The sequence below is a fragment of the Pteropus alecto genome, unplaced genomic scaffold (genome assembly GCF_000325575.1).
Source record: "Pteropus alecto unplaced genomic scaffold, ASM32557v1 scaffold114, whole genome shotgun sequence".
Lineage (NCBI taxonomy): Eukaryota > Metazoa > Chordata > Mammalia > Chiroptera > Pteropodidae > Pteropus > Pteropus alecto.
Genome location: NW_006435793.1, coordinates 3,665,157 through 3,682,969, shown reverse-complemented (window position 1 = coordinate 3,682,969; position 17,813 = coordinate 3,665,157). Strand labels below are relative to the sequence as shown.

The window sequence follows — 17,813 nt, the reverse complement described above, 5'->3', positions numbered from 1 at the left end:
CCTACTTCCTTCTCCCCGCTCCTTCCAAGTTCCTTTTTCCCAAACTCACTTTGATATGGATTTTTTTCTCCGCTGTCTCTTCTTTTTAGCTCGTCCCTTCTCCAGGGTCCGTCCATGACTTTTTCTAAGAGTTTTGGTGCCAATCATCTAGGAAATGAGTCGGCTGGGAAAGATAACAAGCATGGGAAGCTCAGAGTCCAAACCTGTCCTAGCCGTTTCTGTCCCTAAGTCCCTTCTTGTGTGTCTGAGTGGCTCCCTTCTTATGACCCAGAGGTCAGTCTAAGGCTGTTTTCCAAACTTTGTTTCATGAGATTCCAATTCCACTAGTTTCTCCAAGACACAGTTTCGTGGTCAGAAGGACTGGGAAATTCTTCTTGAAACCTTTCCCTTGTGGAGTCATCAGTGTATGGAATCACACCAGAATTGTTGAGAAGTCTGGCAGTTCAGAATTCTGTGGAACTTCATATAAGCCCAAACCTGTTTGAGCACCAAAAACGTGTTTTGCAGCCCACCTAAGAGATGCTAGTCCAGAGGTGTCTCTCTGAGTTGACTCTGGAAGCCTCCAACCCCTTCACTAGGATCCCTTTGGGCCCCGGGGTGGAGACCACAGATCTTGTCCTGGCTCCTCTCAGGAAAAGCCAAGTTAGGCTATTCTCCGAGAGCCTCCAGGAACATTTTATTTTCATCTATACCCAAACACTGTCAGCTGCTCGTGCTTTCTTTGGAAGTAAATAGAAATGAATCAAGGTGAGGGCCCATTTATGGTCTGAACATTGCATTCTTGAGGTCCGGTCAAAGGAAGACGTCAGGAAAGAGCCATTCTTAGAGGAAAGGATGGCACTGGGTTTTTCTGTATTTGGGAAGCAAGTTCTTTCTTATCAAGCCAGCTGTCACACACTTGGATTTCTACAAATATGTCCATACATGCACGTACTTACATTAATAACATGTATCTCTGCTTTGGGAAATGGAGGCTTTTTCTGTTAGCAAACTTCAATTTTAGTTTATTTTTAATTAGTAACTAACCCATTTTTTTTTTTTTTTATTAGGTGGTGGTTTTTCTTAGTTTTTGTTTCTCTCTACTCTGGAAAATCCCATCAGTCATTTCACAGGTGAGCCTTGGGTTTTGTTTGTCGGCATGGGGTAGGGAGTATCTAAAAACACAAACTGCTCTGAAAAAGGTAATACTGACTGTATTAGTTTGCTAGGGCTGCCATAAAAAGAACCACAAACTGAGTGGCTTAAACAACAGGAATTACTTGTCTCCAAGTTCTAGAGGCTAGAAGTTTAAGATCAAGGTATTGGCAGGGTTGGTTCCTTCTGAGAGATGTGAGGATCTGTCCCAGCCTCTCCCCGGCTCCTAGTGGTTTGCAGGCAATCTTTGGTGTTCCTTGGCTTGTGGAAGCATCACCCTGATCTCTGTCTTCATCATCTTCACGTGGTATTCTTCCTGTGTGTGTGTCTGTCCAAATTTTCCCTTTTTATGAGAACACCAGTCATTATTGGATTAGGGGCCCACTCTTCTCCAGCATGACCTCATCTAAACTTAACTGATTATATGTGCAACGGCCCTATTTCCAAATAATGTCACATCTTACTTGCGATGTGGTACTAAGTACTGAGGTACTGGGGATTAGAACTTCAATATATGAATCTGGTTGACAAGACGCAATTCAACCCATAACACCCATTCCGTACAAAATACCACATTCCATTCTGCAGCATTTAAGGAAGCCCCAAGCTGCTGCCTCATCTTTTAACCGTCAGCTTCAGAAAGCAAAGCTGATGTAGGTCAAAGGACAGGTGGAAACAGGCTCAAACACAGACATGCTAGCGACTTCTGCAGCAAGCTGACATTTTTCATGTTCCAAGAGGAGAAGAACCAGAATCTCCTCGGGGCTGTCTGACTGTACCAGCAATGGCAGGTAGAGAACTAGAATTGGGTTCATTTCAGTAAAAAAACTTCCTGTGTGGTGCTTGGGTTGGGCCCTGAGGAGAGCGTGATTAAGCAAACCCAGACCTTGCCATGCGGAAGCCGAGGGAGACAGACATGCAAAAGGTGCAGAGGTGTGGACCCAGTGCTGTGGCCATGATGAGCTTTGCTTAGTGAGGGGACACTAAGGCTTCACAGAGGAGGTGACGTGTGAGCTGGGTTTGTCATGTTATCAGACAGTTTCAGCCAAGCCAGGGGACAGAAGGGCTTAAGGCCCTGTTGTGTCTCCCAGGTTAGGCAAGAGGCAATGTGGTATAGTGGGGAGCCCCTGGGGTCTGATGACAGGGGTCCTAGGCCATCCCTCAGTTGCTTCATTGATAAAATGGTTTTAGTTAAAAGACTTGACTTACAGGGTGTGGCATCAGGATCAAATGAATTCACAGGTGTGAAAACATCATGGTTATGGGAAGTAGCAAAGACAGGATTCAAATACAGGTGTTAGGTCTCATCTGTGCCATGGGACATGAGCAGTAGTCTTCTCTAGCAAAGGAGAGTAGCCTGAGACGTGACAGACCTGGACACTGGGCTCCCCCAGGCCAATCACTTCTTCCCTCTGAGACAGCTCCCTTGGGAGTAAAATGAGAGGTCTGGACGAGACAATCGCCTTCCAGCCAGGACATTAGGTGACTCACTGAAAAAGGCATCAGCATATAATGGCTAGAGCAATGGAGACTTGGAAAGCCAGCAGACCTGAGTTCAAATGGTGGTTCTGCCACTGCCTGGTAGTGTGATTTGTGTGAGTCACTCAACCTTTCTAAGCTCAATGTCCTCATCTGTAAAACAGGGATAACAGCAAATACCTACCTCCGAGATTAAATTAGAAAATCCTTCCGAATTGCTTAACACACAGATTGACATATGGTAGAAAGAGTTAGCTGCTACTGTTGGCTGCTTTTTGTGAGGATTGAATGAGATGTTATAGGTGAAGGGCCTGCAGGCAGCAGGTGCTCAGTTAACCACTGACAACCCCTCCCCCCATTTTAAAATCAGCTGTGGCAGAATTTCCAGAATTGATGTTTTCCATTGGGGTGTGGGGCGAAGGGTGGAGGTTTTGTGCAGAAAACTATTTAAACTACTTGAAGAATAAAATAGTTTTCAAGCATTCATAAACCCTTTATAATTACTCATAATTAGTGGTCATGGCAATACAATAAATTATGATACATTAAGGCACATGCCCTCAAGACTTTCACCTTGCAGTTTTATTAGGGAACTAGACCAACTTAGTGCATTATGCCACTATAATAATTATTATCCTGATGATTCATAAAACATGCCAGGCCACCATGTGAATGACAAGCATTTATTTGCCCTGAAGAGTGCAAATCCAAGAAGGATCTTTCTAAGATCTTTCTCTTTCTGGTAGGTCTGAGGTCAACACAGAACTCAGAAGACAAAGACAAATTCTTCTACAATGTCGTACAGACGAGAACTAGAGAAATACCGTGACCTGGATGAAGACAAAATCCTCGGAGCCCTAACAGAGGAAGAGCTCAGAACCCTGGAAAATGAGCTGGATGAGCTGGACCCTGATGTGAGTGGGCACTATAGGGGACCACACTGTCATAGGTGCAGGGATGGCAACCATTACCACATGGGGGAGGGATAGGTGCAGACTTCCTGAAGCTCCCACTTCCTCTTTCCTTCTATGACAATCACATTGGAATAACATTGCCTTTGTAGGTGTGTGTGTGTGTGTGTTGTGTTGTGTTGTGTTGTGTTGTGTTAGAGCTCTCTAACAGAACCAATAGGATGTATATATACATATACAAAGAGATTTATTATGAGAGATTGGCTGACATGGAGGCTGACAAATGCCAGGTCTGCAGTCAGCAAGCTAGAGACCCACGGGAGCCCATGATTTTGTTTCCGTGAGTCCAAAAGCCTGAAAACCAGGAGAGCTGACAGTGTAGTTTCAGTCCGAAGCCTGGCAGGCTTGAGACCCTGGAAGAGAGAGCCGATGTTTCCGTTCTGTTCTTTTCCTTGATATCCCCGTAATTTAAGTACGATGACGTAAAATTCACAATGCTTAAATACTATGATATAAGATCAACGTGTTTTATGTTACTTGATAAGAGAATAAGAGAGGGAAGAAAACAAAGATATTTACTTAACACACACACGCAAACATATTCGTAACAAAATAAGAAGGAAACACTCATGACGAGTATAGTCCTTGTTTCTGTAACTGGTCACATGGTTGTAGCTACCTTCTTCTACTACCTATTCTGCATTCCCTTTGCCTCTAGCAAGCACCTAGCTGGTCATGGTTCTTTGCCTGGCTGGCTTACCCAGACCTTCCTTTCTGAAGGGTCTGGGCCATTAGTAATTCTGCCTGGATTGGGTTGTAGTTTTCCATTGACTTTAATCACAGGGCATGGTAATTACTGAGAAAACCGCACGCAGTCTTCCTGATTTCCATTGTGGAGAAGCTGTCCGATTTCCCCTTGGTAATCAGGATGAATCACTCCAGCCAGTTTCTCTGCCTATTGATACAGAGGAGTCCAAAGTGGCCAGGTGGCAGTTAATCCAGTCCAATGGAATTGCTGTTGTCTCTCCTGATGGAAGCATTCATTCCTTTGGAACTAAGACCTCTAGGCCAGCAGAGCATTATGTCATAGGAATAGGAAGCAAGAATTTTGCTCGTGGGTCATTAGGTGCCCTTGATTCCTGGACCCATGAATCCTGACTATAGGAGAAGCAGCACCATATATTGGACACTGATTCGGAGCAGATACAGACTCCTAGAGAACCTTGCCCCAGCCCTGCAAGGTAGGCACCTAGCTAGCACTGTAACCAAGTCTGCAAAAGCCTGTTCCGCTCTTCTATCCAACTGAATGCTTCAGGATGGTGGGGGACAGGTGTCATGGAATGAATTAACTAAGAAATAAAAGACTAGAAGAGTCCCTTTCACTAGTTTGATGTTTTTATCATTGCATTTTGTAGTTGGCACATTTAAGAAGTGCGTTTAATGCTCAGAATTCACCTCTACCATAAGGCTCATAGCATCAAGAAGCAAGAAGCTCCCCAGTGATGTCTGTGGTTTGGCCAGCCACTGTGGGGCCAGGAGCAGGGATAGACAAGGATTCCTAAGTGGCCTACTAGACAGAGACCTTCATCCCATATCTCTATCCCAGGTACCCAGGTCAATGCCCAGCATGGAGAAGGTAGATAATTAATGTTACTGAATTAATTTTCCACTTGACATGCTTTCAAATTAAAAACAAAACACTACATGCCTTTAAAAAAAACCTGTCATTGCTCGACTCCAGTTTAATGGTGATCCATAAGAAAAGAACACTGCTAAACCGTTTCACCAACCCTCAAGTAATCACAGCTAGCGAGCAGGAGTGTAGGTTAGCAGGAAAAATGCAGGGCTAGAGGTTAGATATCCCAGTTCCAAACCTGGCCCTGTCTCTTATACTCCATGTGACCTTGTGGCTGTCCTTGCCTAGACCTCAGTGTCCTCGTCACTGAAATGGTGGAGTTTGTTGGTTCCTTCTAGGTCCAGGCGTCTATGAGCTAATAACCTGGTCTTATCTCCAGATTCGATTAAATGGCTTCTTTCTAGATAACCCAGAATCCTTGTCTAGGGGTCCTGAGTCCGAGGCCCTGTAGAATGACAGATCCATTCAGCAGCGTGCTGTCATCTTGCTGTTCACAGCGCTCTCTGCCCAGCTGTAGGGAGACGGCTCCTCTGACGAGGTTGCTCAGGGTGATTAGAAGGCAGCATTGATGCGAGAACTCGGGTTCCTCCTCTTTCCCCTGCACTGTGGCTCCCCGTTAGCCTGGGTTTCTGTAAAAACAAGTGACGTGGGCAAGGAAGAGCCAAACTTCCAGCTTTGTTGCTATAAACGTATTCTGTTCTCCTTCTATCTTAGATCACTGCCACATAGAACTACAGGAACAAAGAGCTTTAAAAAGTGAGAACAAAAGGAGGACGTAGTTACTTGTGGTCAACTCAATAAACATGGTGCAGTTATCTGCCAGGCGCCAGACCCTCTGCTGGCCACCGACCGGGGAGCCTGGTGGGGAGTCTGTCCTTCGGGTGCTCACTCCGGTGGGAAGCTGGCACAGTAAACTATGTTCTAAATAGAAGCAGACAAGAGCTCAGAAAGAGGATTAATTCTTACTGGCGGGAGGCTTCACAGAGCAGGTGATATTGGAACTGGGCCCCGGATTTTTCTAAGTCAAGAATAAAAACAAAGCCAAGTGAAGGCCATGAGCCAGGGCTCTTATATAGAAGGTAATTGTATGGAAGGTAGACAGGGAGTCTCAGCGTGGTTTCTGTGGAGGGTTAGATGAGCCTAGAAGCGGGTTTGGGCTAGATAAAAATGGGAGGGGATTGCTGAAGAGACTGGGCTTTTCTCAGTAGGCCCAGGGAACCTTTGAGGGGCAGTGACTTCCTGGAAACTCCTCTAGTCCATCTGCCTGAGACTGTCTCAAGGACAGATGGACTAGAGGAGTTTCCGGGCAGATGGGTGAGAGGTGGAAGGGACTCACGTCAGAGCCACCGTCTTCCTGCCCACCAGTGGTGGGAGAATTCTTTTTTGAAGAAAGGGCCCCTGCCCTTCTCTGCAACCCTTCCGCCCTATTGCCGAGTCTTTGCATTTCCTAAGACAGAGGCATGCAGACACCCCGGGCCCGCAAGGCCTGCTGCCTGTAGCCTTCAGGACTTTTGGAGTTACCTTGAGCCACTGGATGGAGATGAGGTTAGATGAGGTTAGATTAGGTTGTGACTGCAAATCAGGCAGGTGACGACAAGGGTCAGAGACAAGTATCAGACCCGGGAGTGGGGCGGTGACAGTTAGAGGAGCCCTCTCAGAACCGAGAGTAGAACTTCTCAGGACTGCTTGATTTCCAGCTGAGAGCTCTGTTCCACTTTTAAACTGGCAAAGAGCTCCCACAGTACCTCCACCCCACATATCAGGGTATCTGGTCCCAACAGCAAATTCCCAGGGTCTCTGTACCTCTCACACAGCCAGCTCCCCTGGAGCCCTTCTCCCAGGTGATTAACGGGAAGGAATGCTTTTGTCCACTGGAGGTATAGAGAACCTGAGGCTCTGAGAGCTGACAGCTTGCCAAGTGTCACAGGACCCAGGCATGGAGACTCGGATTTCTTACAGGCTCCAAACTGTGCATCTCTCCCTCTCTGGCAGGAGGGAAGTAACCGTGTATTGGCATTTGGGAGTGGGGCTGGGCAATCCGAGACCTGCGATTCTCACACCATTGTGGTTTCAAAATGGACGTTTTCAAAGACCCCTTTCTTTCTAAGTTCAAGGAAAAGAAAAATCAGAGAGAGGATAGGCGATAAGAGTCCAGTGGGGTTTTTTGGTCCCAGCCACACAATTAGCCTCTTCACTGAGACGTCTCTGTTACCTGATTTGTGAGTTTCGAAAAGAGCGAGTGGGGCCTCTTTTCTTTCTGAGAGCACAGACATTCCAGCTCAGGTTTCACGCGCCCTTGGCCGGCTTTCTGAAATCACAGTGTGGGGAGAGGCCAAAGGTACACAGACCGTGAGAGGCCTCTGGAGCCGGCTGGCCTGGAGAGGGCGCGGGGACCAGCAGGTGTCTAACCTTCCAACTTAAGGAGCAGGAACGGAGCCCAGTGAAAGGCAGGGACTTGCTCTAGGTCCCACGACCAAACAGAACCCAGGTCTGCTATCTCCTCTGGTTTACTCTATACGTTCCTATTTTAATTTTTGTTTAATAGGTGGCACTTTCTATGTGCAGGCACGGTTCTAAGCACTTCGAAAATAGGAAATCATTCGGCCATCGTCATAATCCTATGATGCAGGCAGTATTATCAGCCCCATTTTACAGACGAGGAAACTGAGAAGTGATGTAATTTGTCCATGAGTCACAACTAGGCAGCGGCTGAGCCATGACGTAGTTCTAAGAGTTCATGTCTTAGCCACGCTGCCATAAGCTTCATGGGAGTCTCCAGGAGGACAGTTCGAGCCACAGATGTGCTCTGATTTTGTCCTGGGGAGGGTGCTATATGCAAAATCATCTTCCTTTCCTCCTGTAAACAACCTGAGAAGCAGAAGTTCATGTTCAGTCCTGGTTCTGCTTCTAATTTAGGCACGTGCTGTTCCTTCTTTGTCTGTCTCCTACCTGTGAAATGGATGCAGTTGGCCCTCTGACACCCGCTTCAGCTCTAAGCATCCACGATTTTTTTTCTTTTTTCTCTTTTAATTTGAGATGTAATTGACATTTAACATTATATTAGTTTCAGGTGTACAGGATAATGATTCAATACTTGTATATGTTGCAAAATAATCACCACAATGTCTAGTTAACTTCCATCAACACTGTATAGTTACAGTTTTTTTTCTAACCATCTATGATTTTATGGGCAATTCCCGGCAATCTTGTTACCTGAATTCAGCTCACACTTGAGGAGGTTTGGTTTTCAGGGATGCGGTTGTTAAGCCCCAGTGTCACTTGACAGAGTGGAGCCCGGTAGAGCTGAAAAGCAGCTTGGTCTGCAGTGGAGAATTCCAAACTTGTGCACATTTGAAAAAAAAAAAAAAGTCCCCGAAACTTTCTATCTCTCCCTCTGCGGCCTGGAAAGACTCGAGCTTATCATGAGATTGTTGTACTTGGACTCCCGCGAGAGAGGAATGCTCCATGTGCTAAAAGTATCTGCTGCTGACTGATTCCCCAAGAGGACCTGCCCTTTCTTGTCTCTCTGGAGTTAAGTGGATGCTGCTCTGAAGCTGAGCCAGCTCCTCGATTCACACTGCCTTTGTACCAGGCAGTGGGGAAAATGGACAACATACAGAGATGGTCAAGCATGGCAAGAATGGTTGCTCTGCGACTTGTGCAGGGAACAGTGTACATGTTCTTATAGGATCGACAGGTAGTTAACGTTTACTGGGGATGCCATGGGCAAAGCCCTGCATGGATCATCTCATTTAGTCTTCTGAGAGGTTTGGTTATCAGCCCTATTTTAAAGATGGGGGACCTGAGGCTTACAAAGATGAAGTAACCTGCCCGGGATGCAACACGGGTGGTTTTGGGATTCAGCCTTGACAGTCATGACCTGGTAGCCTGTGTCATTCACCACCGCCTCCTGTGCCAACATGTGGGGCCTGGAAGGGACCAGGGTAGGGAAATACCAGCAACTTGTTTTTTTTTTCAATTTGATTTCCTTCGAAGTTATGTCATTTTTACTATAAATACTAACCTTAAGAAAGAAACCACCAACACAAAGAATTTAACTGTGAATATTGCTTGTTAATGAGGCTTTGGAGAAAAGCACCAATATTTTTTCAAGTGTCTCAGTAAAAAGATCAAAATATTTTCAGGAGAGAAGATGGGAGAGAGAATCCCATCCATTTAAAGAAATTGGGTTCTAAGATTTGACTTTGAAGTCACCATTGGGAATCCGTGACATGTTATAATGACAGAAACACATGGAAAACAGGCCCCCTGCAAAGCCTGAAATAATAGTAATAGTAATAACTATTATTCTCTCTTGAAGTCTTCTTACATGCCAGGTGCTGTGCTAAGTGTTTTATGGGCATCATCTCATAAAATATCCACAAGGTTCCTATGCGATTGATCCTCATAGGTTGGGATCAATACCATCTGAAGACAAGGTAATGGTTGCCCAGAACTACACAGCTAGTAAGTGATAGACCATATTCAGGCAGACCTGCCTCCCTCAGCCCATAATGTGTCAAGAGTTCCTAGGGCAAGGGGCCACAAACTATAGGAAGAAATGATGGAGGAGAAAACCTAGAATTGCAGAATCTCGGAGCTAGAAAGACACTTAGAGACAATCTAACCCTCCCTCCTCCACCTCTGCATATACATACATGGAGCAAGTAAAGAAACCCTGATTTCAGGAAGTCCCTCTTGGACATGTGTCATTTCCTCGGTGCTTTATGTATTTCATCAAATCCTCATACCAAACCTATGAAGTAAGTATTGTCATTGCCATTTTAGTGATGAAAAATCAAAACAACAATAAAAACTTTGAAACCCAGAAAGGGGAAAGGACTTGTTCAAGGTCATACAGCAAGTCAGCCACAGACCTAAGATGAGAACCTGAGATTTCCTGTCCCATATAGCTTACTACCAGACTCCACAAAATCATGAAATCATCTCCACTCACACCCCAAATCGTAACCCGTAAGCTAGAGGACACTCTTGGTCATACAGGAAAGTTTGGTTCACGGGGCCATGGTTCTCCCTTGTAACACAAACCAGCAGATTCACAAGCCCAGGACAGAAGTAAACAGTCGAAATGGAAAGAAATAAATCTCTGGTCTAAAAATAGACACACATCCTTAGAAACACTGCCGGCCGTGCACAGAGCCAAGGATGGGCCTGGTGGGACGAGGGCGAGTGAAGCCAGGTGGCAGTGTGTCCCCATCCCACCTCTGCCTTCCAGCCTTAGGACTGCCTCCCCCTCACCCCTTTCCAGCCTCCCCACAATGCCCCCCTTTGCCCTCCCTGCCACTGCTTGCTGGGGGACCTCTTGTATATGGAGCCTCTCACTTGAGTTGGAATTTTCAAGACCCCACCTCCCACACCTCCCTTGCAGAGATCCTTCCCGACGCTCCCGCTCTAAGGCCCCATCACAGCACCGGCCCACAGAGGATGCTGAGCAGTTTCCTTTTTGATTTTGACATTTTAAATAAGAAACTATCTAAACATATAGGACAGTACAGAGTATACCTATGTTTCCATGATCCAAATTTAACAAATATAAAAGTTTTGCCTTACTTGATTCAAATCACCCTTAAAAAAAAAATCATTATTCATAAAGTTTAAACTCAGCCTTCCCAACCCCTAATCTCTTCCCATCTCTCTCAGTCTAGTAAACACTTCTTTCTACTTGCGAGGCAGCAAACCATGCACCTGCAGCAGCGGGTAGGTAATACACACGAAGGAAGGAAGATGGACCAGTTTTCATGAGGCACGTGGCCGTCTTGGATCACCTTTTACCTTTCCACTCTTGAAAGAGATACAGACATAAGAAAGTTTTCACTTACCACCTAACCTTCTAGGAAGAAAAGAAACAACAGAGCCAATGATATATGATAGCTGTTTCTTGGCCTCAGTATTAGAGATAGTAGGGAGTGGTGGGGACTGAGGCGAACAGGATAGCTTGTGTTTGACTAAAGGGCATTTGCTATTCAGTTCTGTCAATAAACAGATTATGTGAAAGTGCAGGTCCAATATTGCTATATCATCTAAATTTTAAGAGATACTGGAGATCTGAATTTTTTATGTGCAAGTTCACCAAACAGATCCTATTTTGGCATTTGATTGGACTATAGACTTCCTGTTTGCCACTTTGGCTCTGTTCCATGTGACAGGTTTTTATTTTACATATAAGTTTATACACACACACATACACACATACATAAATATATGTAAAAGTAGTTAGACATATGAAAAGCACCTAGCCCAGTGCCTGGTACATAGTAGATGCTTAATAAATTTTGTTGAACCTGAATATATGATTTGCTCACTAGAATCCAGACTTCTTGAGATTTGAAGCCGCATTGTACCACCATGAAAATAAGGCAGTCGCGTACAGTTGTACAAGTTGTACAGGTTGCACTGCATAACTCCGAAGACGCTGTTCACATAAACCAGATTGCAAATAATGTCCTTGGAGTTGTGCAGTGCCCAATTTACACAACAAGATGCAACTGCCCTGACGAGTGTCTGCTCGGTTGAATGGAAGTGAACAGTTATGCCCTACGGTGGTAAAACCGATTGGCAGTAAGTTGCTTCTTTATGGAGTTTGAGTCTTTATTCTGAGGTTTCAAGCTAATAGAGCTTTTCACCTTCATTTTACAGAAGGGGATTCCAAAATTAGAGAGTACCAGTGCCCTGTTCATGGCCTCACAGTCCCAGGATGAGAACCCAGGATGTCAGGATGCAGTTTGGCTGCAAGTAATAGAGACTCAAAATAACATGACTTAAGCAGTGGTTTATTCATCCCTCAAGTAAAAGTCCAGAAGTGGGCAGTCTAGGGCTGGCGTGGAGCTCAGCTCCCCAAACTTCTCGAAGTCCCAGATTCCATCCAGCTCATCTTCCTGCCTTCCCTAGGGTGTAGTTCTCATCCTTATGATGCAAAGTGGTGTCCATGACTGCTCCATTCCAGGCATCACAACGGAAGAACAGGGAAAAGAAGAAAAAGGGAAAAAAGCCATTATTCAAGTACTTTTTTAAGGAAGGCTACCAGACACTGGACACTTCTCATATTATTGATTAGAACTTAATTTCATGCATGATAATCTAGCTGCGAGGGAGCCTGGGAAATATAGTCTTTAATCTGAGGGCTGTGTGTTCAGCTAAAAGAGTGGAATGCTTTTATGACCGAAGAAGGGGAGACATGCTATCTGGGACAGTCAGGGTTTGCCAGTTTGATGGCCTGGTGTTCTGCTCTACCAAAAGCTCCAAGGAGGAGTGAGAAAAGTTGGTAGGGATTTAATCAAATCCAGGCCCACTCCCTCCCCCTCCCGCCCGCCCCCAGGAAAACATTACAAAAGCCTTACTAGCTTGGCATTTCCCAAAATTCCTGTCAGTGAACCCTGGCCCCATTCTGGACACCCTTACTCTGGCACCTTACATAATATGTCCCCTCTTCCGAAGCTGCTTGTGGCAGCGGTTGGGTGGCCCAGCAAACAGAGTGGGGGCAGCAAGTGTGATGTTGATGTGAAGGGTGTCTAAGTAATACCACGCTTTTCCTAGCTGGAGCATCATGTTATGTGATTCTGGATGGTTCATAGTGCCCAGTGCTTTGTGCGGGGTTTCAGAGAGGACTAAGATACATCGCAGCTAGCCTTTTAGAGGTACCCAGTCCCCTCGGGGAGAGAGAGACTGCATAAGTATGCTCCAAGACAGATTAGGGTGAGCATTACATAAGACCTGGCGAGATGCCTGGGGGAGTTTGGAAAGAGAATTTCCCGATCAACGTGGGGATCACTGCAAGGGCCGAACAGGGTGCCCAAGGGAAGGACTTTGAAAGATGAATGCAGGGGAGGAGGAGGAGGGATGGAATCCCAGGGAGAGGGCGCAGCCTGGGTAAAGGCAGGGCAGTGCGAGTGCAGGGCGTGGCTGTGGAATGCGGGGTAGCCTCCAGTGGCTGGAACACGGCATATTTGAGGACAGGAACAAATCAGGAGACTAAAGTAGGTTGGGGTCAAATCATAAAGATCTCTCCATGCCTAGCTGATGAATCTGGTTGTGATTCTGTAGGTCAGTGGAGGTGCTGAGTGTTTATGACTGTGTTGGGGAGTGACATGGTCGATGCTCATGTTAGGGGGATCTGTCTGGCTGATGGAAGGGAAAAGGAGTAGAGGCGGAGAGGCTCGAGGAAGGGAGACCAGCCAGAGGCTTATCTGATGGTCCCAACTAGGGCATGACAGCTTGAACGAGAGTGGTGCCTATGGGATGGAAAGAGTTCAGAACTCTGCAGCATTGGGCTTACCCACACTCCTTCCGCTAGCAAGCTATGCCCCCCTGTTCTGCCATGCCCCCCTGTTCTGCCAGGCCCCCCTGTTCTGCCAGCCCCCCCTGTTCTGCCATGCCTCTGTCTGCGCTAAGCTTTCTATCCTTCTGTAACACCTCTCTCCTCTTTTCTCTTCACCTGTCTGGTTCCTGCCTAGTCCCCAGGGACACAGCTTAGGTACAACCTCCTCTAAGAATCAGGGGTGGGGAGGGTGCTGAGAGTAAGCTGCTCACACTCGAGTGTGTCTCCTCTATCGCTGTGAGCCCCTATGGAGCAGGATGACGCAGTCATTGTCTCAAGATGCCCAGTGCCCAGCACAGCAGGGGACATGTAGAAAAGGAGGATTAGGAGAAAGCTGGGAAGGGAAAGTTTGGCCCTACCTTGTGCATGAACACCAGAGAGAGAAAAAGTGTAGTTGTGACCAACAGGTCTCACCACCACAAGGGTGCCTTTAGATGTCAGCACTAATGCCCTATAAAGTTGACTATGGGAAGTAGCAGCTATTGGGTTTCACCAGTCCTGCAGTGAGATCATAGCAGCCGAGCCAAAGGCCTGGATCTTTCTGGAGAGACAGAGAAGAGAGGAAGATGCCCAGTGTGTGTGTGTTGGGGTACGGGTATGTTTGGAGAGAGAGGGACTCTTAGAGGTTTGGATCTTGCTTGTCCCCTCTGTGACTGGGGCATGAGTGGTGTGGCCCCTCCACTCCTCCACACTCTCAGGTTAAGTCCCCCCATATGTGACAGAAAAGCTCAATAGAAGCCCCACTGAATGATCTCTAGTGGGATCTGGGAGCTGCTGGTCAGCAGTGTAGAGGTGGGGCGCTGTTTGTCTGGATGGGGCCCTGTGGAACGAGAGGGCCGAACTTCACACAAGGGGGTACAGATCCGGCAATGAACTGGAAAATGCAAGTCCTCAAGGCCACTTGAGCAAAAATTTTTGGTCAAATGCCTTGTAAAAGGTAACTGGGTGACTGACTGTTCTGTAAAACGTTCAGCCTGGCTGATGTGGTAGAGGGATGGGGCTGGCTAGGCATCTAGGACATGCTGCTGCCCTTCGAAATAGGACAGGAGAGGGAGAGAAGCCCGTGGGCATTGCGAGATGTTGATCCTCCTGGGCTTCTCTTACCCCAGGACGGTAACTCCATGCCTCTGGGCCTCAGTTTCTCCAGCTGTAAACTGAGACTGATAAGGAGGGGAGCTCTGGCTTTCGAACACTTGGTTCTCATATAGCGCCACATCTGGTTTCCAGGATCTGTTCCTAGAGGAAAGCAGTCTGGTGGAATGGAAAGTTTCCTGTGGCTTGGAAGTCAAAAACCCTGGGCTCTCAGTCCAGTGTGTGACCTCGGGCAAGGCCCTTCCCCTCCCTGGCCCTTAGCTGCTTCCGGCGTCCTATGAGGTTTGCCACATGTCCATCCTCTTCTAAGGAGTGGTGTCTGGTTCAGTCACAGGACAGGAATCCAGGACTCTTTGAGCCCAGACCAAGGGGGCACATTTTACACCCCCTTGTTCTTAGAAATAGCTGATTTAAAATGATAAAATTGCTTGTTTTTTGTCACTGCGAAGAATCAGGTTAAGGGGCCTTTTATATATGATTAGCCACCAGTCTGAAACACTTACACTGATCTTTGAGCATGCTATTTATTTATAGCATCATCTATATATAAGCACAGACTTCCTGGCTGAGTAGTTAACAAGCTGTGTGACTTTTGGGTAAGTGAGTTCAGTTTTCTATGCCTCAGTTTTCCCAACTGAAAGTGAAAGAATTGGCCCAGAGGCTCTCTCAGGGCTTTGCAGCTCTGAGTGCCAGGAGTCTATGATTCTTTTAATAAGTCGTGCGTGTACATGTGTTGTGCGTGTGTACATGTCAGAATGAGCCCACCATGATTCTAGCCAGAATGGCTTCTCATGTAGCCCCATCTATCTATAGCAATGATAACTGCGCAGATACTTGATATTTGGCCTTACTGGCACCTGTTTGCAGGGCATTAGATCTCCTAACCACACAGTCGAGGATCTGTCAAAGTTTCCATCATTCTTTGGACAACTGGACTCCTGAGTGTGGGTGGAAAAATTAGGCTAAGTTGTTAACCTGTCAAACTGCACATCCCAGTTTTAATTTGATATTTAAAAGGAAGTCACCATTTGAAAAATTACTAGTAGGGAACTGCAAGAAGAGATTGCCTAGTTTTACCCCTGTGATTATTTCCAAGAACATATTAAACTTCTAATGTGTTTTAAAAATTTTTTTTAACTCTAAATTAAAAACACATGTATATGCCCCCTTTCTTCCTCTAGTGCAGAGCCCAATATGGGCAAGACACTCAGTAAGTATTTCTGGAATAAACTAATGAATATCTTGACTTTCTCCACATGGAATTTTAGTCTGATGAGAACCTTAGATCAGAAGTGGCAAAATGGCAGCCTATGGATTGAGTCTCGCCTGCAGATGTGTTTTATTTGGTCTGAACATTGTTTTTAAAATACTTGGATCATATGTCAATATTTAAAAATCAATATGTCACACACATAACGATAAGCAGATCTAATAATACTGCACATATTCTTACATGGCAGTAATTTGCTGGAGCATCCAAAGCTCCAGTGTGCCACAGTCCCCATCACTCCCAAGTATCTAGCAACTGTAATTTTAGGCTAAGATCAGAGACCATCTAGAAATTCCTTCTCCTTAAAACCAACACTATCTTTCCTATGAGATAGTGATAGGGAGATCACCCAGGCCTTAATTACAGTTCTCCTCACGTGAGCAAATTTCTAAATGTAAGTAAGGACATGGAGACATGCTCACAGTCCATATGCCAGAGCTTTTTCTCAAGCAAATCTCACCCATAACCACCTGTCTTTGGAGGGAAGATGTACGTGTGATGTGTACATATGAATACAGGTTCCCCTAAAACAGAACAAATGACTGTCCTGACAGAGCCAGATTGATGCTTCCCTTCAACTAACTATAAAGAAAGCACATGCCTAGAAAATTTACTCTGTACACATTTTAAGATTAGGAGACTGAGACTTAAATTCTTTAAAATTTAGATGGCTGCAATTACCCTCAAGGCACCGTGGAAATACGCAGCTTTTACAGACAATGTAGAGGCTAGTTATAGACTATTTTTTTGCTAGTCAGTAAAGTCGATCCCCTTTTAAAATCTTGATTAACCTTAAAAACTAAACCAAGACATTGGTTTCTACACATGCTGTAATTGAGACTTTTCCCTCATTTTACTCTACTTCCCCTGTTTACCTCCTATCTCCCCATTACTCCAAATTAGAGAGCTCTTTGTCAGGTCCCAGCCCTGCCTCTTAGCACGCTGCCTGGATACATAATCCTCACTCCATGGATGTTTGTTGAATGATGAGGAATAAAGGGATGAACATACATTTCTACTCATACACGTTCACCAAATACTCTTCTGCTCAGAACTGACAACAAAGCACTTGTGGGAGTTCTTTCCTCACCTATTGGATACCCGGGTCTGAGAGCTGGTTTTAGTTTCTAATAGTCACAGAGAGGTCCAAGGAGGTATTTTCTTACTCATTTAACTCCTCCACAGTGAATTCACATTATAAGGCGCATCATGTCATAAAACAGGAAACCATTCTAAATTTGGGTAGCTCTGGCTTGGCCAACCTCAGCATCACTGTTGGCCATTGGCACACAAAGAACCTTCTATCCTTAGCAGTCCACGACCATTTAGTTTAGTTATTGCATTAGCCATTTTTATAATGTTTTCCTAGATAACATGTGTTGTTTTTTAATAACAGCTTTTTTTTTGGAGATATAATTCACATACCATAAAATTTACCCATTTAAAGTGTATACAATACATTGATTTTTTAGTATATTCATAGAGTTATACAACCATCACCACAATTAATTTTAGAACATTTTCATTACCTAAAAAAAGAAACCTATACCCACTAGTTCTCACTCCCCATTCCCCCTCAACCTCCCCTGCTCTAGGCAAGCACTAATCTACTTTCTATAGATTTGACCATTCTGGACATTTCATATAAATGGAATCAGACACTGTTGTTCTTTGTGACTAACTGCTTTCACATAGCATGATGTTTTCAAGGTTTTGTCTATATTATAGCATATATCGAAATATCATTTCTCTTATGGCCAAATAGTATTCTGTTATATGGATATACCACAATTTAGATATCCATTCATCTTTTGATAAACATTTGAGTTGTCTTCACTTTTTGGCTATTGTGAAAAATGCTACTATGAACTGTAAAAGTGTTTGTGTGGACATATGCTTTCATTTCTTCTGGGTATATGCCTAAGAGTGGAATTGCTGCATCATATGATAACTCCA

General features: G+C 45.3%; 1 protein-coding gene across 1 annotated transcript in view; it reads left to right on the top strand.

The window, feature by feature from the left end:
- Positions 1–1,048: 1,048 nt before the first annotated feature.
- TMOD1 (tropomodulin 1) overlaps positions 1,049–17,813 on the top strand; it is a 59,852-nt gene continuing 43,087 nt past the window's right edge. Inside the window, 2 exon segments of the mRNA XM_006911551.3 lie at positions 1,049–1,112; positions 3,360–3,527. Coding sequence (XP_006911613.1) covers positions 3,408–3,527 — 120 coding nt within the window. The 5' untranslated portion in view covers positions 1,049–1,112; positions 3,360–3,407.